Source organism: Apiospora phragmitis (genome assembly GCF_038363925.1).
Source record: "Apiospora phragmitis strain CBS 135458 chromosome Unknown utg000002l:1.0-5516284.0:1.0-5523493.0, whole genome shotgun sequence".
Taxonomy (NCBI): domain Eukaryota; kingdom Fungi; phylum Ascomycota; class Sordariomycetes; order Amphisphaeriales; family Apiosporaceae; genus Apiospora; species Apiospora phragmitis.
In genome coordinates this window covers 4104168-4126170 of record NW_027117400.1, presented here as the reverse complement: position 1 = coordinate 4126170, position 22003 = coordinate 4104168, and the positions used below count along the sequence as shown (strand labels likewise).

General features: G+C 52.8%; 8 protein-coding genes across 8 annotated transcripts; 5 read left to right on the top strand and 3 right to left on the bottom strand.

Moving 5' to 3' along the window:
• Nucleotides 1-453: 453 nt before the first annotated feature.
• On the bottom strand, nucleotides 454-1073 carry PG994_002059 (uncharacterized protein; the record flags this gene model as incomplete). Its single annotated transcript, XM_066853468.1, has 2 exons — nucleotides 1040-1073; nucleotides 454-916 (listed from the first exon to the last, which is right to left on the bottom strand). The coding sequence occupies exons 1-2, from the start codon at nucleotides 1054-1056 to the stop codon at nucleotides 454-456; spliced, it is 480 nt and encodes a 159-aa protein (XP_066721609.1). The 5' UTR covers nucleotides 1057-1073.
• Nucleotides 1074-2718: 1645 nt separating this feature from the next.
• On the top strand, nucleotides 2719-4835 carry PG994_002058 (uncharacterized protein; the record flags this gene model as incomplete). The annotated part of the gene is made up of 2 exons (XM_066853467.1): nucleotides 2719-4183; nucleotides 4234-4835. The coding sequence occupies 2 exons, from the start codon at nucleotides 2719-2721 to the stop codon at nucleotides 4833-4835; spliced, it is 2067 nt and encodes a 688-aa protein (XP_066721608.1).
• A 41-nt stretch (nucleotides 4836-4876) lies between these two features.
• On the top strand, nucleotides 4877-7598 carry PG994_002057 (uncharacterized protein; the record flags this gene model as incomplete). Its single annotated transcript, XM_066853466.1, has 4 exons — nucleotides 4877-5068; nucleotides 5128-6919; nucleotides 7008-7345; nucleotides 7407-7598. The coding sequence occupies 4 exons, from the start codon at nucleotides 4877-4879 to the stop codon at nucleotides 7596-7598; spliced, it is 2514 nt and encodes an 837-aa protein (XP_066721607.1).
• An 850-nt stretch (nucleotides 7599-8448) lies between these two features.
• Nucleotides 8449-9752, bottom strand: PG994_002056 (leucine aminopeptidase A; the record flags this gene model as incomplete). The annotated part of the gene is made up of 3 exons (XM_066853465.1): nucleotides 8449-8685; nucleotides 8791-9531; nucleotides 9597-9752. 3 exons carry the CDS (start codon nucleotides 9750-9752, stop codon nucleotides 8449-8451), a joined length of 1134 nt encoding a protein of 377 aa, XP_066721606.1.
• A 3846-nt stretch (nucleotides 9753-13598) lies between these two features.
• Nucleotides 13599-13961, bottom strand: PG994_002055 (uncharacterized protein; the record flags this gene model as incomplete). Its single annotated transcript, XM_066853464.1, is given in 2 exon segments — nucleotides 13599-13803; nucleotides 13816-13961. 2 exon segments carry the CDS (start codon nucleotides 13959-13961, stop codon nucleotides 13599-13601), a joined length of 351 nt encoding a protein of 116 aa, XP_066721605.1.
• Nucleotides 13962-14408: 447 nt separating this feature from the next.
• On the top strand, nucleotides 14409-15091 carry PG994_002054 (uncharacterized protein; the record flags this gene model as incomplete). Its single annotated transcript, XM_066853463.1, has 2 exons — nucleotides 14409-14781; nucleotides 14838-15091. 2 exons carry the CDS (start codon nucleotides 14409-14411, stop codon nucleotides 15089-15091), a joined length of 627 nt encoding a protein of 208 aa, XP_066721604.1.
• Nucleotides 15092-15749: 658 nt separating this feature from the next.
• PG994_002053 (uncharacterized protein) lies at nucleotides 15750-16829 on the top strand (the record flags this gene model as incomplete). The annotated part of the gene is made up of 1 exon (XM_066853462.1): nucleotides 15750-16829. The coding sequence occupies one exon, from the start codon at nucleotides 15750-15752 to the stop codon at nucleotides 16827-16829; it is 1080 nt and encodes a 359-aa protein (XP_066721603.1).
• Nucleotides 16830-18682: 1853 nt separating this feature from the next.
• PG994_002052 (uncharacterized protein) lies at nucleotides 18683-20488 on the top strand (the record flags this gene model as incomplete). The annotated part of the gene is made up of 1 exon (XM_066853461.1): nucleotides 18683-20488. One exon carries the CDS (start codon nucleotides 18683-18685, stop codon nucleotides 20486-20488), a length of 1806 nt encoding a protein of 601 aa, XP_066721602.1.
• Between the last annotated feature and the right edge of the window lie 1515 nt (nucleotides 20489-22003).

Genomic DNA, 22003 nt, shown 5'->3' with positions numbered 1-22003 from the left:
GACTAAGGATGCTTGATTCCATCTGCGGAAATCATCCTGCGGAATTCATGTGATATACATTTGGGTGGCCTTTCGTTATTTACACGGCGAGGCCGACATTAGGAGGCAACTCTGTTACGGTGGCTCTGTACTGCGTTATATCGATCTGGCGCTCCGTAATGTATCGACGAGATCAACGATATACTGTTGGTACGCTTGCAATTCGAAAGCTGTGTGTGAATGAATACGTCAAACGCCCATGCCATGCTGTACCATGCAACACATTCTCGTCTCGTAACTCATTGCACAAAATCTTGCGCCGACGGCCGGAAGCGTGATATGGCGCTGTGTATATATGCCCGTTTATTGGGCCCGTCCACCACAGAAAATGAGCTCGCACCGGACGTATGTAGGTATGTAAATGGTCGTTATCTTGTTACTGTTTTTGTTTTTTTTCGAAGCCCAGGTGGGGGTTTATAGGCGGATGGACAGATCCATGCACTCTATCCTCCACTCTCTCCTCCCCAGAAGACTCCGCAGCCACTCGATGCCCAGGCCCGTCCACTCGGTCCTCCTGCGATCTATCTCTCGCCGGCCGCGGCACCAGCCAGGGCACCCACCGTGGTGTTCAGCATTTCGAGGGCGGTCTCGTTGAAGTTGTCCGCGACAGCGGCGGGGGTCAGCCGCAGCAGCAGCAGCGGCTGTTGTTGCTATCGTTTCATTCTTCGGATAGTAGTACGTCGAGGGCCTGGGCGCGAACCAGTTGCTGTTGAAGTCGAAGAAGCAGCGGTCGGACCAGTGGCACGAGGTGACGAAGAGAATCAGGAGCAGCACGGAGCAGTAGACGCAGGGCCGGTTCAGGAAGTATGTGCACACGAAGAAGAGGAAGATGAAGGCCGGCGAGGCGTTCGTCGGGATGAAGAGCAGGGGAAGCCAGCTGTTAACAGATATGGCTAGTCAGTCAAAACGTTGTTGCTTGCGACGACGTGCATATGGGGATCCAGAGGTCGGCATTGCATAGCATAGCATAGCATGATGAATGATGATGGGCAAAACTCACCTCCGTAAACAGAACATGGCGCCGTTGGAATCTTCTTCAGGATACTGAGCAAGCGAGAACCGGGAGAATAGGTAGCCCAACTGTCAGGGATTTGGGGCGGCTACTTTTTTTGCGGCGATGCTGGATGCACGGGTTTGGGTGGCGTCGATCCGCAGAACTTTGGTGAAGGCCCCGACGGTACGGCGATGATGGGGGCGCGCAGGCAGAGGGTCACGCACGTTGGGGTCGAGCACACCGCAGCAGTAAAGAACGGCTTATGCGCAATCGATCGTCGGGTTCAGGGTTGCGGATTTCGACGATGATGCCACAGGGAAACAAGCAACAGATCGTCAACAGGAACCTCGAATTTGTATACTTAGCATGGAAGGGAGGAATGTTTCAGTCCAACCACACGGCAATCTGCAGCTCGATGAGGGAGGATTCCATGGGCTGGCGGAGGCGGCGACTGACATGACTGGATCTGAGCCAGCCCACTAGTAAATTGTATGCAGACCACTTATTAGGTGGGAGCAATGGGCTTTGATGGCTCCAAGAGCAGCTCTCGTGCCTTTATATTGCGGCGTCCATTGTTACAAAATCCATTGATGCGTTGGATTAGACGCATTATTTTTCTACCAAGTTAGACAGAGTTGGACTCATGCCTACCTACGTTATCTATATGTAGTCAGTAAGGGACGCGCGACAGGCCGGATCTTCATTTTACACCAAATTTATCTGGAGGGGGTGTTGCTATCTACGGGTGTGTGTACATACAAGGTAGCGATGCAGCGGTCATCACAGCATGAGGAAAATGGTTCAGGCGAGTATCCATCGTCGACCACAGACCAGGCCGTACCACCATCGACAGCGCACACTTGCATGGGATCGTACCCAATGAAGTAGGATGGGGAACTGACGGGAACGATCTTATTTGCTTATTCAGTCAACTCAACTCGCGTTTGTCATGGATAAGTTCGGGTGCGCTTGATTGCCCACTCATCCTATCTTTTGTTCCTTAGGATCCTGAAGGCTGAACGTCGGACGTGCCGTGTTCGTCGCAATCCATCGTACTGTACTCTGTAGATTCCATCCATCGCATAAATCATTAGATGTGGACAGACAGACGGAAATCGTCGAGTCGTTCGTTGTTGGTTGTTAGTCAAGGACCCAGTCGTCCAGTTACGTTTCTGGCCGTCGAAAATAAACTGGAGAGGGCCTCTCTGCTCTGCCCTGTGCAATACCCTGCAACCTGTGAAGCGTTGAAAAGTCCGTGCTGAAGATACTGCCGGGGTCGAGGTAGCAAGCAAACAGGGCCCCAACATTGAATACATACAGCTACGTTGTACCCTAAAGCGCCTGCATTTCTAGCGATCGGCTGGAGAGGGAGCTTGGGCGATTTGACTGAAACAACCATTGATCGATTGGGCAGCTTTGCTAATCCATAAACTTTTCAGCCATCCCGTCCCATCGCATCAAAAACGTCAACCACCATTTGGGACCTGATATCTCTGATTTCTCTCATCTTTGTTTTCCCATACCCCCATCCACCAACATACATTCCACCTTCTGACGGGCTTCAGACGGACCCAAAGCTCTGTCGCCTGTTCAGACCCCCTCGTGCGATCGCAATCAGCCAGCTGTTCATCCCATCGCGACCAACTGGACGGTAGCTCGCTGTCCGGACTTCGGATACAGAAGTCATGGCGAGCTACAATCAGTCGGGCGGCGGCGGCGCCGACGACCACCTCAATGCAATGCTAGCCCGTCTGAGAGCCAACCACCAGCAACAGCAGGGCCAAAACCAGGGCCAGGGCGAGAGAAGTTACAAGGACACCGAGGATCTGTCCCGTTTGGCGCTCTCTCTAAACCATGATTACCTCAATTCTCCTACCTCGGAGCATCAGGACGCTTCAGCTTCCGACGTCTTCCCTCCGCCCGCCCCTACTCCGCCAGCGAGCCACTTCTCCCATTCCCACGGTCCTCCGGGTATGTCATCCTTGGGTCCGATTGGTTCTCTACCTGGTTCGCACGCCAACAACAATTCTGGCAAACAACCGAACCAGTCGGTCAATCTGCTGGGTCTTCTTAAGTTCAACCCCGCTGGCAACAAGAGCACTTTGGCCAGCCAAACCCTTTCTCAGCCTTCACCATTGTCCCATCATCAGTCTGCGTCGTCTCTCGAACAGTCCATGAACTTCCCCCACGGTGGCCTTCAGCCCACGCTGCATGCCCCGGTTCCGATCCAGGGCGATCCGCAAGGCTATCTGGCCTCACTGATGAAGGGTGACTCGCAAATGGAATCCGCGCGAGCTGAAGAGCAGGCACACGCTTCTGCGCCTGCCCCGCAAGAATGGAACACTGGAAACCCCGCCGATGAGACGCAGGCCTACCTGCTTAGTCTCCTGCAAAAGAAGAAGCCATCGCAGACAGACGAGCCTTACCTTGCCGAAACTTCTTCGCATCCCGATCTGAGCGCACATTCGAATGCCTCAAAGGAGAAGAACGATGGAGATCTGAGTGAGCTGTTAAGGCGGGAACAACCTCAGATGGCATCTCAAGACCTGCATTATTCTTTGCAGGCTGAACTGCAACAGCAGCAGCCTTACAGCCCTTCCGCGTCCATAAAGAACGAGTATGCATCTCAATCCTCTCAGAATGGTGCAAACCGGAAGTCTACTATGTTTGACTATAACAACCCATTTGAGGACCTTGCTTCATATTCTCAGAATAAGGCTTCCAAGTCCTCAACCCCGGGCCAGACAGCACCTAGCATTCAAATTCTGAAGAAGGCACCCAGCACCACATCTTCTCCCGGTGCTAATGATAACAAACGCCATAGTTTTCAACGGAGCCACATCACAAGTCCAGAGCATAACCGCCAATCGCCTTCTACTCTCCGCGTTGAGCACCAGCCCGACGCTCCCGAGGAGAGCCACAAGGAGACAGTATCGGAGGCCATTGACGATCTTGCAGAGACTGCTGACAGAGAGGCAAAAGAAGCGATAGCGCAGATGGAGCACGAGGAAGCTCAGGCCCAAATTGTGCAGGATCTGGATGACATGATCCGGGCCAAGTCGAATTCTAAGTTCGACGAGAAATCGGGACTTGCAGCACGAGATATCCAGAGAGAGCTTGAGAGGAGGAGAACTCTGGCCTTCTTGAACGGTCAATGTCTCCGAGTACGGCTCAAGCTGTCCGCGACATTGTTGATGAAGCTGCCAACGGTCACGGTCCTGTAGCAGACAGCTGGGAAAGTGCTGATGCCGATGAAATCGTCGTGATAGAAGAAGAGCCAAGCCCTGTGAAGGTTTACAACTTCCCCATGAAGCCTTGGATCTCGATCTCATTGCAGGAGAATGAAGAATCTCGCCCCCAATTCCGGGAAGAGGTCATTCTTGATATTGCTAGAGTCAAGAAGGAGTTTGATCAGATTGACCGGAACCTGGTTTCCAGCACCAAATCCTTCATTGTTTACGGTATGTCCAAGGCTGGTGGCATTCGAGTCATCCGACAGGACGATGGACGTGATGCCAAACTATTCACCGAGACCAAGGATCGCATCTTCAACATTGCTGTTTCATCCACGCCTGCCGACATCCATACTGCGCAGAAGGAAGCCATCATTGGCACCGGTATTAGCGGCACTGTCTACCACATCCTACTGAGAAACGGAGATAAAGACTACATCGATGATGCGCATCCAGAGCAGTACGGGTTTGCTCTGCCACCCATCAGTACTCACGAAGGCGATGCCCCGGAGGAGTCCTCAAGACACGAGCTAGAACCTCGTGTGCTCACCCAGAATACTTCGCCGTAGGCCGTGGTAAGACGATTAGCATCATCTGGCCTTCCTACATCATGAAGCACAAGCTCTTCAAACCTGGCCACGACCGCGTCGTCGATACCGAGAAATTGTCGAAGCAATGCTCGTTGCGAATCAACACTGGTAAGGCCGGCAAGGATTTCACCTTCAGTCAAGACGACAGTACAATCGTGTCTCTAGACAAGTCTGGCCGTGTCAAGTTCTGGGACGTGCGAGACCTTACGGCTGTCGACGAAGGATCCAATCCACGATTCCCAATGCCAGCACAGACTTCGCTAGAGGTTAGGAGCCTTTGATGACTCTCACCACCACACCGGAGGGAGAGAAGGCTTGGCCAACCTCTGTCCTACTGCTGGATAAGCAACGGCCGTACCAGAAGCGTTGCGCCTTACGCTACATGATTGTAGGTATGAAGCAGAACCACACGCTTCAGCTATGGGATCTAGCCCTCGGCAAACCTGTCCAGGAGTTCAACCTCCCTCACTCTAAGGAATCCGATGCCGTCTGCAGTGTCATGTATCACCCGCCTACAGGAATGATCGTGGTGGGACATCCCACTCGCAACTCAGTCTACTTCCTGCATTTGTCGGCTCCCAAGTACACCATCAAGGGTCTATCCCAGGTTGACTACGTCCAGAAGCTGGTGGCGAAAGACGCGTCCATTCCCGAGCCCGATAGTACCGCGGTCATTAGTGGTGTGCGTGAGTATTCTTTCGCGAACAAGGGTGTGATTCGAAGCCTGGATATGCTAGGAACACCTGCGGCTGAGTTGGAGAAGGACGAGCAGACACTCTTCAAGCTTTACGTGATGCATTCGAAGGGTGTCTCCAACATCTGTATCAAGCAGAGTGAACTGGGGTGGACTCGGGACAATAAGGTCATTGCACCTGTGGATGCCATTGAGACTGGCATTGTGAAAATTACCAAACTCAAAGAGTTGCCCAGCACACAACCTACCGAGTCACAGCCCGTGGAAGACCCCACCACCTTACCTATCCGCATCGCAGCTCGACCGAATCTGAAGGAGAACGTATCACCTCAGCCTCAGCTTGGGTCTGGTCAAGAAGACACAAACCGAAAGTCTGCAGACGATCTCACTATTTCTCGACAACAGCCCGAGCGCAAAGCTGCTGAAGCACCTGTTACGCCTAACAATCAAACAGAGAAATCGGATCGCCGATCGAGAAAGAAGCGAGAAAAGGCTGCTGCTGCTGCTGCCGCTGCGGAGAGACAATCCAACTCCCAAGATCCCATTCAATCTACCAGCAGTGCGCATTCCCCGCGCGTTGGTCCGACCATGGCAAAGAACGAGGCCAAAACTTCAACACCTTCCCAATCGAACGCTCTGCCAGACTCGCTCCAGTCTGCCGTCAAGCAAATCGAGATGACACTCAGTGGTGTGGTAGAAGCTGCGCTTGTGGAGAATCGCCAGAAGATGGACGACGATCTACGCAATCGCGACAAGGCTTTCAACAGAAGCCAACTAGATCTTCTCGACAGCGTATCCGCAACATTGGATGACAATGTCTCACGTCTACTGACGAGAACCATCAGTGACAAGGTGGAGGAGCATGTTGTACCTGCTGTGAACGAGCTCATCACTCGAACCATCACCGAGCAATTGGCTCGCACCGTCACGGAGCAGATCGACTCTAAGGTCAGCGGTCGCATCTCGCATGCAGTGCAGAACCAAATGCAGAAGCTGCTTCCTGCTGCCGTCAGTCAAGCGATACAGAAACCGGAACTGGCCAAGGTCGTTACCGAGAAGATCGGACAGAGCTTGTCAGTCAATATTGAGAAGACTTTCATGGATGCTCTTCACAAGACCGTCACACCCAACTTCACTCGCATGGCAGCTACCGCAGCTGGCCAGGCTGTGGACAGTGTACGACGACAAGCAGTCGAACAGATTGGAGAGCTGGAGCTCAAGAGTCGCGCCGATAGCAACAAGATCGACCAGCTTACGGCATTGGTTACGCGACTCTCCGACACTGTGTCCTCCATGGCTGCGACTCAGGCTCAGTTCCATGAAGCATTCCTCAAGATGCAGCAACCGGCCTCACGAGAGCGCCCGTCTCGTGAGGTGTCTCATCTCGCAGTACTCCCAGGCATCCCAAGGGCCCTCGTACTCGAATATGCAAGCACAAAGCTACCCCAGCCCCTCAGCACACTCGGGTAATCAGGTGATGCTGCGTAACGCTGCTGGCTCCAACAGCAGCAAAGATCACGACCTTGACCGTAAGGTTGCTGATATCGCAAATCTGGTCGAGAGAGGCGAGCTTGAGGCTGCTCTGGTCAAATGGTTGCAGTCTGATCGTAAAGATGATATCTTCAAGACTTATTTGATCAAGTTGGATGCTACTACTCTTAACGAACTGTCCCCCCTCGTGTCTCTGGCCGCGATCGCTGAACTGGCACGCGAGCTTGACGGACAATGTCTTCGGGAGAAGGTTGCTTGGATGGAGATTATCATCCGTAGCATGCACGGCACCTTGCCTCACATTGTAAGTTCACGCATAGCTGACCACCTTCAAGCTCTTGAGACTAACCACATTTGAGCTACAGGAATCCCAAGTCCGCGAAGTGGTTCCGAACATTCTCGGTGGCTGTGTGTCCCAAATCGAGCAGCTTTTCATGCGTATCAATCACATCTCGCCCCAGGAGCCGATTCTCCGACACCTCTCGCAGATGATGACTATGGCAAACACCATCGTGGAGTTCGCAAGCAAGCCCAACATGAACCTCGGTGGCTACTGAGTACATACCATAATCACGGATATGTACATACACCGGTTACCTGATGTCACCTCAGTTCCCCACGTTGTTCATCCCACATAGCGGTTTTATCGAGGGAGTTAAGATGGCGGTTTTGGTTTGGTTTTCTGTTACGCACACTTGCTGTGCAGCATTATGGTTTACTACAATTCTCATTGGCGAGGCGGAAAATCGACGACGTTCATGATGTCGACGATGGATGGATGAACCTCGGTTCTTTTTTCTCTGTTTCTGCCTTCTTTATACCCCATACCGGCATAATGGCATCATCTGGTGTTCAGGGTCAATATGCTGTTGTTTGCACGCTCTTTTATGATTCTTCTCGCAATGATTTCATGACTCTTATTGTCTCATGGCCAGTAAGGAGGGAGGGGGTAACTTTTGGGGTCGGTGAGAGAAGGATCTCACAATGTGTTCCTCTTCAGGGATAACGAAGGAACTGAGATGAGGCATTCATGAGGCTGGGGATCATAATTCTTTGCATGTCAGACCACGTCTGGGAGGGAACCCCAGGCGTGAGTTGGGGCACATTCATCTTCTCTTATTAGTGCTCATTTTTATTGCGGATGAGCCATCTCTATTTCGAGTGGCAGCTGTTGTAAAGTTGTTGTAAAGTACATAAACCGAGCATTTGGCCCAACGCCTTTATGTTTTGGTTACTATTATTTGCTGTTGCATAATTGATGAGCTACGAACGAAAGGTTGCGAATAACAACTTTCGTGGTAGATTTTGATGAACTTTGTCCTATTGTTTGCGTTGTCTCTATTTGCTCATGTGGATGTTCTTCGTGGCGATCTCTTACTGCTCCTCGTCAATCGAATTGCCGCCACTCTACAACGAGGAAGCCAAGGCCAGCTCGTAAGCGAAGCCAACGGTCATCTTGGCGTGCTGCAGGACGTGGTCGAAGTTGACCGTCGCCATGGTATCACGGTCGGTGTGGATAAGCTGGCTTGTGTCCTCAAAAGCGGCCTCGATGACGAATGCCGAAGGGTATCCAGCACGCGAGGCCGAGGCGTGGTCTGAGCAGGCGTAGCCGCACTCAGTCTCGACGTAAGGGATATCGCAGTACTTAAGCAACAGATCCGGTTAGCTTGACAACACGCTAGTGGTTTCGAGGCAGGCGAGGGTATCTTTCGTAAGTAGAACGTTATGGGCGGGGGTGATGGAGCTTACGGCGGTGATGACCTTCTTGATGAAGTTGGTCAGCCCTGTGTCGACATAGTCGGTGATGACACCGACAGACTCCTTGCTGCCCGACTTAACGTAGCCCGTCATGTCCTGCTGGAGCATGGCCTTGACGTCGCGCTTGTCCTTCGAGTACTGGGTGAAGATGGCCTGGCTGCCGAGCAGGCCGCCCTCCTCGGCGCTGTACCAGTGGAACTCGAGCGTGTTGGCGGCCTGGCCCGCGGCGATGGTGGGGTCCTGGAGGAGGACCCGGAGGGCCTCGAGGGTAGTCATGGAGCCGGAGCCGTCGTCGTCGGCCCCCGGGGAGCGGCCGTCCATAGGGCTGCGCTGGTTGACCGAGTCCTGGTGGGCGCCGACGACGATGGTCTTGGCGCTCTTGCCCGGGACGGTGGCGATGACGCTGCTCTGGCCCCACGAGTGCGTGAAGGCCTTGGCGGTGACGCCGCTGACGCCGCTGGCCGAGATGACCGAGTTGACCTGGGCCAGGAGCCACTCGGACGACTGCTTGCCGTATTTGGACTTGTAGTACCGGTTGTGGAAGTCCGAGAAGGTCTGCAGCTTCGTGCGCATGACGGACTTGTCCAGCTTGCCCAGGAGAGCCTCGACCTTGGTAGTCTGCGTCATGGCCGAGGGGAAGGTGACCGCTGCGGTCTCGACGAGGGCCTTGGACTGGGCCGCCAGTCCTGCGAGTTCCGGGTAATCGGTGATGTCGAAGAACTTCTTGCCATCCTGTTGCATTGTTAGTTCACGATCACATCTTGGACAATCTGATGATGTTGGTTCCAATGACATACAGCCTTCAATTCCCACTTCTCGGCTTCTGTGACGACCCTAGTCTCGCCTGGCGCAAGTTCGATGGTGTACTGCTCCTGGGTGACCTCTCGTCGGCCTACAGAGAGAGCCGTAGTGGCTGAGGCGGCGAGGGCCGCGACTAGAAGACTGCGAACCATCTCGATGACAATGTGTACTTGAGGTATGGCAGGAAGGTGTCGCGCACAAGCTACCGAGCGAGAGAAGACCTACATGAAAAGCTCATCGATACGAGGCGATAGACAGGCTTTTATAAGCAGCCGGGCGCGGCGCATTCAAAAACATCTCTCTCGTGATGATTGAGGAAAAGTGGAGGCTCGGTCATGGTGGCGGCTACCCAAGGCACCTATACTGGGTATAGTACAGCGAATGGCTCACGATTACCGATTCGGGAAGTTGGGAGCTGTTGGAGGATGCAGACCAAGCTTTGGTGTGGACACATCGCGTGCTGGTCTGCCCTTGGCTGCCTATCGCAATTAAGGCCGTTCATGCACTGCAACCGGATCAATAGACCGACAGTTCCAGCGTCGTGTCCAGCCTGCCAGTCCAGCCTTAGCCTAGGCCCTATCATTTGGAGTCTTGTGGTCTAGACAGTCAGCGAATACCAGTGTCGAATCCATCTGTACTTGCACAGGTCAGGGGTCATGGTCATGATTTCGCAACATGTCTCTCCCCGCCGAACTGGCACGGCCAGCCGGGCGATCCCTTGGCTTTTTGAGCGGTGTGGCCAATCAGAAGTCCCACCGTGACAGGATCAATGCCCAAACAGTAGGTAGTCACACAAGCGCAATGGTCTTTATTTGCCGACATTTACCAGGAAGAATGCAGGGTGGCCACGGGCGGCACGTTATCTGGCTGCACATACAGAACGAATTCATACTGTAGACACAGTGATTGGCTGTTTGTTGGCATGGAAGTGTGCGGCGAGGTTGCAGGGCTGGCTCCTTCCTCGGACTCTAGCTCGGCTAGGTTATACCTAAACATCCTTCTATATGCAAACATCAGGGGCCGGCCCAAGTCGCATTTGCCAAGACGGAGAATATGATGCAAAACAATCGATAGTAGAAGGTCATACACATCTGGGAGGTAATTGTCTAGTGTCTGGTGCTTGCAATGTTGTCCTTTTGAGATGTTACAGAAAAGTCCGCTCGCTCTTGCTGAGATAGGAAGGTTGTTGTTTGGGCGGTTGCCAAGACGTCGAATTACACGTCGTAACTGCCGCTGCATTATTATATTATGCATTAGCAAGTGGGCTGGAGTAGGAAGATAAGGCCGAACACGGGCATTGGTTTCTCACATGCAGTTTCCATCACAATTACATGTCGACAGCAATTATTCAAATTAAGTAAGTACCTAAGTAAGGAGGTAACAATTCCAAGGCTTCATAGAACTGCATGCGTACTATTGCTCCATTGGTGCAAACGACCATCCCAGCTGCCGGTACTCTTTCCTCATCGGCCGTGGATGTGTAGATCGGCAGATCTCATATTCCTATCCCTGCGCGGTTTGATGGGCCAACCGCAAACGTGTGATGTTGCCTTCCGAAGAAGCTTAAAAATGTTTCACCTCCAAATTTGGCATCGTGACGGCTAACGCGGCGACACCCACGGGTTCTTGTCTTAGACACCCGCACCGACGATGACATCGTGGACTCAATGTTTCGGACGATTCTGGCAATGATCTACCACGAACTGCGATGCGGATTTGAGAATGCCATTCCAAGCTATCCAAGAGATTGTAGAATACAATGATTGGAACATTGCCAAGACCACAAACGGCCGTTCTCAGCATAACAGCAGTCATGCTCAAAGTATTAGAGGTCCTCGGTCCAACATGATGACAGGAAAGTTTCGAGGCTACCTGCACATACCAGGATCTCAGCTCTTAGTCAACTCCATGTCTCGAAACAATGGTATGGGGTGGCCTGGTAATTCGTTCGTTGCTTTGGTCTGCCTACGGCCTAGCGACTATAGCAAGCTCAGCACCAGACTTGCATCTCCCTTATGCCCGGGAAAGGGCTGAGCCCCAGCCTCGATCGATATGTTACACTTATGTCACGACGATGCTGGTCACGGTAATACCGGGTGCGATTTCTACAATAATAGGGGATGTCCCCGGCGCTGGCGGCACTGTATCGCGCTTGGACACTATACTCGGATTATCGACTACGGACGACAAGACTGCCAGTGACGAAAACCCTGGTCGTCCAGGAACCTCGCCACCTGGGTCTATATCAGCTGAGGAGTCGATACAGTCTTCTTCCGGCTTGTCGGGAGTTAATCCCAACACTGGTGGTTCTGGAAACCCCAGTGGCCAAATCACGGACCTGCCAGGCCGGGAATCTTCTTCTTTATATGCTTCTTCCGGTGTTCCGGGAACCAATCCCAACATTGGTGGTTCTGGAAGTTCCGGTGGTCAAGTCACGGAGCAGCCAGGTCGGGAATCTTCTCCCAGACTTTCACAGCCTGTCTCGTCTGTTTCGTCCACCAAATCCTCAGACCTAGGCGTCTCTGCGGCGGGGAGTGGCTCTGATACAATATCCGACCGGCCTGCTCCCTCTGACGCATCTCCGCCCCTGGCAGCGACCAGCAGAAGCATCGCGGGCTCTTCCCTGGCTCTTTCTTCAACGTCACAATCCAGTCTTCCTGGCTCGGCTACTGTTATACAGCAGTCTGGGTCAAACCCACCGCTCCAAGGTCCCACTGTAGCACAGATTCGACCTTGACAAGTTCAAGCTTGGATGGGGGCAGCATCCCTTCAACTACTTCGAGGTCAACCTCGGAGGACACAAATATTGATTCCAGCACCGCAGACACAGAACCAACGATAGAGACATCAACCAGCCCTCTAGAAGAGTCTAGTACTGTCATAATTGACTCGACAAGTCAACCGACCGAACCAGCCATAATCTCATCGGACATCGCGAGTGTTCCTGCTTCAGATTCCTCAGTAAACCTCTCGACAGAGGTCGAAGCATCTTCTACAATGGCCACAGACCCATCTGAAATAACCATAACACCTGAGTCAACTTCAGACATGGCCTCAACAACCGATCGCGATACCACAGATCTTACTGACTCTTCATCCAGTGCCACCTCCACAAGAGACTATCCAAGCACCGATGGTCTTGCTACGACAACAAGTAATGGAGATATCACAACGGACAGCAACACTGCGCCAAGTGATATTACGTCAAGCATCGATACTGGCAGTTCAGAGACGCCCGAAGTATCTGCTTCGCTATCCATATTAACAGACTCTTCAATGCCTAGTACGCCGTCCGGGACGGATTCGTCATTAATTATGACTATGACGTCGTCTCCGACAAGACGAATTTTCCGCGAGCGAATAGCCGACAAGTGAAGCTACAACAACTGAAGCTACGAAAGGTGAATCTACGGCAGGTGAGCCTACGGCAACTGAAGCTACAACAAGTGAGCCTACAACAAGTAGCTTCTCCAGCAGCTCAGAATTGCCCGAAGTTTCAGTAACGCCTACTACAGTCACAGGCTCACTTCTGGAAACCGAGACATCATCGACTACAAGTGAGCCAACAACGACCACTAATGATTCTTCGGCAGAAAGTACCATCAACAGCGTCATCACCACGGAGATACCCTCGTCTGAATCTTCTCTGACTTCTTTGCTGGACACCACAATCACAAACCAGGGTGATCTGTCGATTAGCGGCCTATCATCCTCGATTAGCGTTACTCCTGAGCTATTGACGTCTACAACTGGAGACAGTCTGAGCTTTAGTCCTAGTGGCACGGAGACCATAGCTGCTTCAAGTGCCATCTCGACCAGCAACCTTCAAAGCAGTGCCACTGCTCCCTCGTTAACTACATATATAGGAACCAGTACCAGCTCAGTAATCATCGCGACTTCAACTGGAATTGGCTCTAGTGGTACAAGCACAGCCACGAACACAGAAGGTACCAGGAGCTCTACTACTGTCATAACCACGACCTTCTCTCCAGCACCGGTCAGAGTGTATCTAGTAGCTCGATTGCGAGTGCTACAGTGTCTCTGGCGACGAATACAGCTAATCCACCAGCGGTAACGACATCGACTTCAGCAACAGCTGGCAGTTCCAGCTCCTCTGGGGCCGGTGGTATTACTAGCACAGCTTCTACTACATCATCGTCATCCTCGGTCGGTAGCGGCACAACTTCATCGGCGTCCGGCAGCCTGCCATCTTACACTGCATCCTCATCAACCTTGAGCCGCAGTAGCACAGCTTCTACAGCGTCCGCTATATCAGCTTCTTCCTTCACTACTCCTCCTACTACTTCCTCTTCTACTTTGCCTGCAACGCCTTCAGCCACGTCTTCTTCTGCTTCGAACATATCTTTGGGTAGAAGCTCAACAACATTTTCACAAGTTTATACTACTGTAACCACGTAAGCAATGTTCCAAGCATTTGCCCACATGGCTCGAATGAAACGCCAATTGGCCTGATTCAATGGTTGCTGACTCGAAGTTGGATAGAAAATTTAACGGCACTTCGCTAACTACTACGACAGTCCCCCCCCAGTGGCACAGCTGCTGGAACAGGTAAGCCGACCAAGTAGGAATACCTCAGGTTTAGAAATACTAACGTTGGATTTAATAAAGTGATTGTGCAAGAACCAACAGGATATGTCACCACGACAGCACAATATACAGGGACTGCAAAGATCAGCTCGGCCACCACCACGACGGTACCGCCCAGTGGAACAGCGCCCGGGACAGTGATTGTGCAAACCCCGCTTCCCACGCTGGATTGCGATCATTCAGGCAACCGCATACAAAGCATGAGCCTCTATCGAGTCAACATTACTAAGGGCACTTATGCTCTGGTCAAGAGCCCTGTTGGCGATGGAGCGCGCGGCATCAATGCCATGGGGTACAACGTGGGCGACAATTTCCTCTACGGCGCGCTAGGCACAGGGACAAACACTAACCTGATCCGCATCGCGGCCTCGGGCGACAGCAAGATCCTGGCGTCGCCCAACGTGACGTTCAGCCTGAATTCGGGCGACGTGGACGAGAACAGTCAGTACTGGGCGACAGTGAGCGGCAATCAGTGGATCCAGGTGGACCTGAAGCCCCGGTCGGCCACGTTTGGGGCGGACGGTAGCGACCGGGACGGCGAGCCTGACATACGCGCTGTTCGACTGGGCGTACGTCCCCGGCGGGGGCAACTACCTCTGGAGCCTCGGGCAGAGCGCCAATTCACTCAGTACGTACCTGCAACGGTTCGACCGGGTTGCGCACGTGGACCGGTTTTACGATTTTCGGCAACATTGCGGGCAACAACCAGTGGGGCGCCGTCTATGCCTCGGACGACGGCTTCCTCTTCGGTTCGGAGAACAAGGGCGGCGAAATCTGGAGGTTCCCGCTCCCCGTCAAGGGCACGGCGGCCGTCAAGATCTCCAACGGGGCCCCGGCTAGTAGTAATGACGGCGCGAGGTGTATCAAGGCGGCTAATGTGTGAGGCAAGTCAGGGACTTACTTGCTTAAGCAAGCATGGCTTGCATGTGCGCATGGGTCGAGATGCCTTCTTTCTTTCTTCAAGAATAAGACATGCATACGTAACATATATATCCTATATACGCTAATCATTATTAATCACCGGCAGTGAACATTTACACGTCACGTGGATGGACTTATGCATATATTTTACGGGTGAGGGAGACGCTGGATTGGGGCGTTTAGTAGCAGTTTAGGGAGCTGAAAACCCCCCTGACTGAACGCTAGGGCCCGCCATTGGTGGGGGTGTTGAAACATTCCAGGGGTCGTCACGCTCAGGCCATGCGTTTCACAAAGCTCCGAATCCCACCGGCGTAGATCGGCGAACGACAGCTTTTCTAAAAAGTATTGGGACAACTCGACGCATGTGGTCTCATCATCGTCCCTCTTTCCAGTCTACTTCATACTAGATTTCGCTGGCGACGTACGGGAACGGTCTTTACTTTCTACTTCTTCTTATTTCGTCGATTATCTAAAAACCCAATTGCCTGCTGGTCGGCAATCCATCGTTGCGTGTCTACGGATTTCTGCCCGATCTTCGTACTTAATCAAAGTCAAATATTCGCCTGTAATTGTCTATCTCTAGTCCAAGCCTCCGAGGTCCTAGGTAACCACCCGAAAACATGGACCATCACCCGAGACCACCGCAGATGCGCGACTCGTGGTTCGCCCCGATCTCCATCGACCTCCTCCTCAAAGTCCTCAATGTCACGATCTTCCACCCCTTCATCGCCTGGCTGGTCCCGCTGTGCTTCCGCGCCGAGCACATGGACTACGATGCCACGCCCATGCGCCTCACCATCGCCTGGGCCTTCGCCGTCACCATGGTGTGGATGGGCAACATGATGAGCCACAAGATCGCCTACGGCATGCCGCGCGAGGTCGACCTGAGCGAGGACGTCATCGTCGTCACGGGCGGTGCCAGCGGCCTGGGCCTGCTCATCGCCGAGGTCTACGGCATGCGCGGCGCCACCGTCGCCGTGCTCGACACGGCCGACCTCGAGGCCACCGACGCCCGCGGCATCACCTACTACAAGTGCGACGTCTCGGACAAGGCGCAGATCGCCAAGGCCGCGGCCGACATCGAGCGCGACCTGGGCCTGCCCACGATCCTCATCAACAACGCGGCCGAGGTCGTGGGCAAGAAGCTGCTGGACATGGAGGCCGAGGAGGTCGAGCGCAGCATCTCGACCAACCTGCTCAGCCATTTCTACACCATCAAGCAGTTCCTGCCCGGCATGCTGCGCAACGAGACGGGCGGCACCATCGTCACCGTCTCGAGCGTTATCGGCCACCTGGGCTCGGCGCAGCTGTCCGACTACGCCGCGGCCAAGGCGGGCGTGACGGCGCTGCACAAGTCGCTCGCGGCCGAGCTCTACGAGATGCCCGAGATCAAGACGATCCTGGTGACGCCCGGGCAGCTCAGCACCCCGCTGTTCCGCGGCGTCAAGTCGCCCCACCCCTTCATCGCGCCCGTCGTCGAGCCCGTCGACGTGGCCAAGGAGATCATCGCGGCCATCGACATGGGCCTGAGCGACCACATCGCCATGCCCCTCTACGCCCGCTGGGTCGACTGGTACAACGTACTGCCCGTCGGCGTGCAGCGAATTGCGAGGCGGTTCAGCGGCATCGACCAGGGCATGAAGACCTTTGTCGGACGGAAGGGAAATGTGGCGAGCGGGGAGAAGGCAACGCTAATCTAATATTACTTTATTAGAGTTCGGCTTTGGGGAGAGCATTATGTATGATAGACAGCCAGCCAGCAAGTCTCGAGGACCAATATCGAGTGGCATGATACACATCGTTGCATTGTATGTAGCTTATAGAGCAAGCATCAGATGATAATTGAATTCACGGCCGGATTTTCGAATCATAAGACTTGGCATGATCACATGACCGTACATATATGTGAGCCATTTTCAAGATCCCAGTCCACGGGGTTGAATCTCAATGTACGCGAGGTATGATACGCTGCGGTGGCATGGATGGGGGCCGACTCACAGCAAAGAGAGCATATTGCTTCTGGCATGTCTTCGCATAGCTTGTCGTGACAGTACATAGACTACATCAAATCAAAACTGACCGGAAGGTTGGGCTGACCCCGTCCAATCAGAGACTCGGTTGTCATATCTATTGATCCGCTTATTCATTCTATACATGGCACATGTGATATAGCCATGTATGTAGCTATATCAGATGCAGGCGAGCAGGGTACCAACATGGAGCGCAGTACGGAGTACACATGTCAGTTTCTTCAAAATGCCTCTCCTCGTGTGCTGCATGCACACATGCTGGGTTTTGTGCCAATTCCACGCTAATACAAGTGCGCCTCCAGGAAGCAACACGGCTGGCATTGGGATGACAGGATGTGTTGTCCGGTCCGGAAGCCATTGCAGCCGAGTACTGCCACCACCTTTTTCCGCATTGTGTTGCTGATAGATAGGGTGGCTGCATTAACCCTGGTCTCGGATGAGCAAGATGATTTCGGGCCAAGTAGCACCTTTGTTCGGAAGGGGGGCCGATGTATTCTTCAACTTTTGGAAAGTGGTTATCAGTAGGTAGAAGTAGGTACTCGAAATATGATATTTGCTGGTAACAGGGTACCAGTGAAGCACCTGCCGTTAACCTACCATTCTTTGACGGAGGCGTTTATTCTTCAATAAGTAACTTACCGATCGCCTATGGTCGAAACAGGGGTGGCCACATGGATCACCGAATTGAAAGGTCTTGGTATGTGGGGTTCCGACCCTCTATAATTACGGCTGTCTCGCCGGCAGTCAGTTTTTACTGGCTGCCATTGTCGAGTGACGTCCCAAGTTGAAGCCATCAGTCTGATCAGAGCTGCACCCTGTATACCCTGCACACTCCATGCTTGACAATTCCTTCTTTGTGTGAACTATCACAAAAATGATGAAAGTCGCTAAAACAGGAGGGGATTCTCTTGCGCTCAATGCTCCATCCCGCATATGTGGCGTACTAGGATGGATCTGGGAGTGGTGATCCAGACAAATAACCCCCCAGCTTTTGCCCAGAGATCCTTATCTATAACTTCCCACAGCCAATCATGTCCTCGGTGTAATCTTGACAGTTCAATAGACCCAATGCAAATTCATCCACTTCCTGCGCTTCCGACGGGAGCAGTTGCATTAGAACAGTAAGACGACAGCCCCCAAGATGCTTGGGCCAAGGACTAACACATGTTGTTTCCTTCCCAGGCTTGTCATGGCTGATATTGATATGCAGCCATCAGTTTGACCCACAAGGCTTTGCTTTTTTTCTGTCTCCTCGTGTCCGTTATATGCAAGAGATATCGGCAAGCAACTGCTGATTGCCGCACGCAGCTGCTGATGTGATATCAGTCCACATTCAAGTACAAGCCCATTGTATGTGGCAGCCTGCTCGAGATGTCTTCATAACTACATCTCTCCTGGTTCACTGTTTTCGGCCCAGGTCTGTTCTTTGTCGTTGGCATCCATACTTACACATCAACCTGTGGCAATATTAGCCTGCAGGCCATTCTTTCATAATCCATCTCTTGTTCTGCTTGGTGTTAGTGATGTGGTGGGACTCCACACGGATCGAAGCGACTGTCACTCGGCCGTTTGTCTGCGGCCAGCTCCTCCCCGAAGAATCCCATAAGGTGGACCGGGCCTTGGGGTTCGGCGACGGCCTGACCGATGGCACCTACCTGGAATGGATCCGCGAGAAAGCCCCGCGCATCTTCCTGATCCTGGTCGATCTCGGCATCCCGGATCAGATATTCAACATCGTGGACGATTCCTGGGACGATGACGACCTGCCCATAGCCCTGGACCAGGTTGAACGCCTGGAGTTGAGGGCCACTCGTAACGGCAAAGTGGACCGAAGGTTTTACTATCGCCAATTCCACTACTTGATTAGAACATTGGAGAAGGGAGACCACGGTGTGTATAGCGACGATGAAGTCATCCCACTTGATGTCGTGGACAGGCGACCCGTTGCTGGGTTGAGCCAAAACCATTCGGTTGACAAAGTCGAGCTGCCCAACTATCCGGGCGAAGTTTTCTCGAGACGCCGTATCCCCGTAGGAACAGCCCCAGGGATGCTGTCAGAAGATGACTTCCTGTGGGAAATCAACTGCACGAGGAACATACAAAACGACCATCTTGTCTTTTACTTTGCGTCTTATACCCATCAAGGTTCTGGATACGTGCTGTTTACACCGGCTAGCGACTATAACCTGAAAACGATACTGGGAGCCCTCCCGGCCCCTTTGAAGGCCTTGTCGAAGCAAGATAGGAGAGAACACGTCATGAACTGGATCCACTGCCTCGTCGACACATTATGTTACCTTCACAGTTGTGGTTTGGCACATGGTCAGATCAAGCCGTCGACGGTGTTATTCAACTCGAAGCACGATGTGTTCTTTACAGACCTCTCACGCCTCAGTGCCGAGACTTTAGCCAATTCGTCCGATAAGGCGGCATTCGACAAGGAGTCCTACATATATGCTGCTCCGGAGCAGTGGTTCCGCCCGCCTGCTGGTGCCATGAATATGCAGAGGAAAGCAGTGTTAAAATCGCCCCCTTCGAGCCCTCCGGGCGATTATACCTTTTCTATACCGAGACACGGCTCCGAGCCATCCAATAATCCCACGCCGGCTTTCCATACTGCCACCCCGAACCTGAACCCTCAAGCCGCCGATATCTTTTCTCTGGGCTGTGTTATTTTAGAATTGCTCAGTCTGCAGATGAAGCGGCAAACCCGTTCTTTTGCCTCGCACCGAGCCGCGAAGCATAAGATGCCCGGACGAGGTGGCGCCGTTCCGGACTCGTCCTTCCACAAGAACCTCGGCCAGGTCGAGTCCTGGATGGCGGGTCTCTCCAAAGACGCGAACAAGAAGAGCGACGCTGTATTCCGCGGCATCGCACCCATGTGCAAGGTGGTGGCGCGCATGCTCTCGGTCGCGCCCCAGGACCGCCCGACGGCCCAGGAGGTCGAGCAGGAGACGTACAAGGTCCTGGTCGAGAGCGGCATCAACGAGCCGCACTGCGTTCACCAATACGGCGGGTGGGACTATGGCATGAGTGGCCTCCGCATAAGCAAGGAGAACAACAGAATCACCACCAACTCCTCCTCCTCGGCAGTGGAGAGCGAATACGATGGATTTCAGTACATTCCGCCTGTCATCATCGGCAAGCGTCCAAACATGGTCGGAGGACTTGCTGAAGCCGCCGCCACCTCCAAACCCAATTATAATACTGCGCAGGAATACAAGCGTACCAGCAGCAGTAGCGGCGGCGCCAAGGGACATGATAGCCCGACCCTCAGCGGATTTGAGGCCATTCAGAGCATTCGGGTCAATAAGGTGAGGAATTGGTAGGCTCCAGCCTAAACAGGCATTTGAGCCCCTTTCTTCTTCCTCTTTTGTCGTTTGGCAAATGGCACCAGACAGAAGGGAGAACTGACTGTGTGGCGTACTTTTACAGAGACCTACTACTTCTAGCTGAGAGCTATGCGCAATCAATGCCACATAAGGTTCCATAGGCGATTACCAAGCGGTTATTTTTTGACGAGATGGTAACCAGTCTGGAAGATAGGTTCAAAGACTCTGGAAGAGCGATCAAGCAACCTACCAACACAAACAACCAGATACACGACTACGCATCTTGATATACACACATGATACATATCCATAGTTGAGGAACCGGGCATACCTTAATGAGAACGGTTGTTTCCGCATCTGGAACATTGGTTTTGACGCCGTTGGAAACTGCACGTGTAGACTGCTATCAGAAACAAGCTAGGTGTTTTTGTATTGCGTAACCTTGTGTTCTAGTTTGTTCACTTGGATGATTATCAGTCTCTCGGCTCTTTCGGAAATCCGCTGCATGTTCTAGTTCGCAAACGGTTGACGCCGGACAAACGTAGCTCAAATCGGCCTTGGCCAGCCATGGTATGGCGTCTCGACCAATGAAAAGGGGGGTTGCGTATCCGTACGTACACACCAGTACTACATGATATTCCCCGCGGTACAGTGTTTCATTGATAGCATTGTTATGGTAAGCTGGTGGCCGTCATTTGGTTTGCGGGAAGCTGTTCGCGTCAATCTGAAACCTGCCAGAAAACCAGGACTTGTGCACCGGGCGGGATGTTGCTGTGGCGTTACCTCCCGCCCTGCCTTGAGACAAGACCCGAGCTAAAGATCAAGATTTTGTGGGTGGGAGATAGCAGACGAACTATGGATTAGCCCCCGTGGGGTTCAAGGGCTATGTATCCGAAAGCTAGCCAGCTAGCTGCTAGCTAAGGTGGTAGGTAGGGCGCTGGCTACGGACACTATCCTTGTGAAGAAGAAGAAGCCGAAACAGAAATTTCCTTCGGCAACCTGCAATACTGGACTCGTTGTAAGGCTAAAATGAAAGATAATCACCTGCCTTGATACCTACATAAGAGGATCTGAAACAAATACCTACCCATGCACACAGGTCATCGGTTGAACAGAACATTGAAGACGAACAGCTATCCACTGTTTGCTAAATAAAGGATGCTGTACGGATACGTCGTATGACCTAGTAGGGCTGCTTAACTTGAAAGTTAAGGTCAACTGAATTAGTTAGGTTCCATCCCGCAGCTGCAATGACATCTGCCTTCCGTAATTCGAATTGTCTGATGAAGCTGTCATGGGCCGCAAAATGTAACCTGGGCGCAATGAGCTGCAACCGAAAGAAGTCATGTTTCGAGGTGGCGGGACAAGTGCCACACGTGCATAATTCGGCTATCAAGGCACGCTCTATCTGGCGGCGGCGAGGGCTTACACGAATGAGAAGGGGGGAAAAGCGTCGCTTAGCGAATAACACAGCGCGCCTTTGGGAAAATCCCATACCCCCCTGCTCATGGA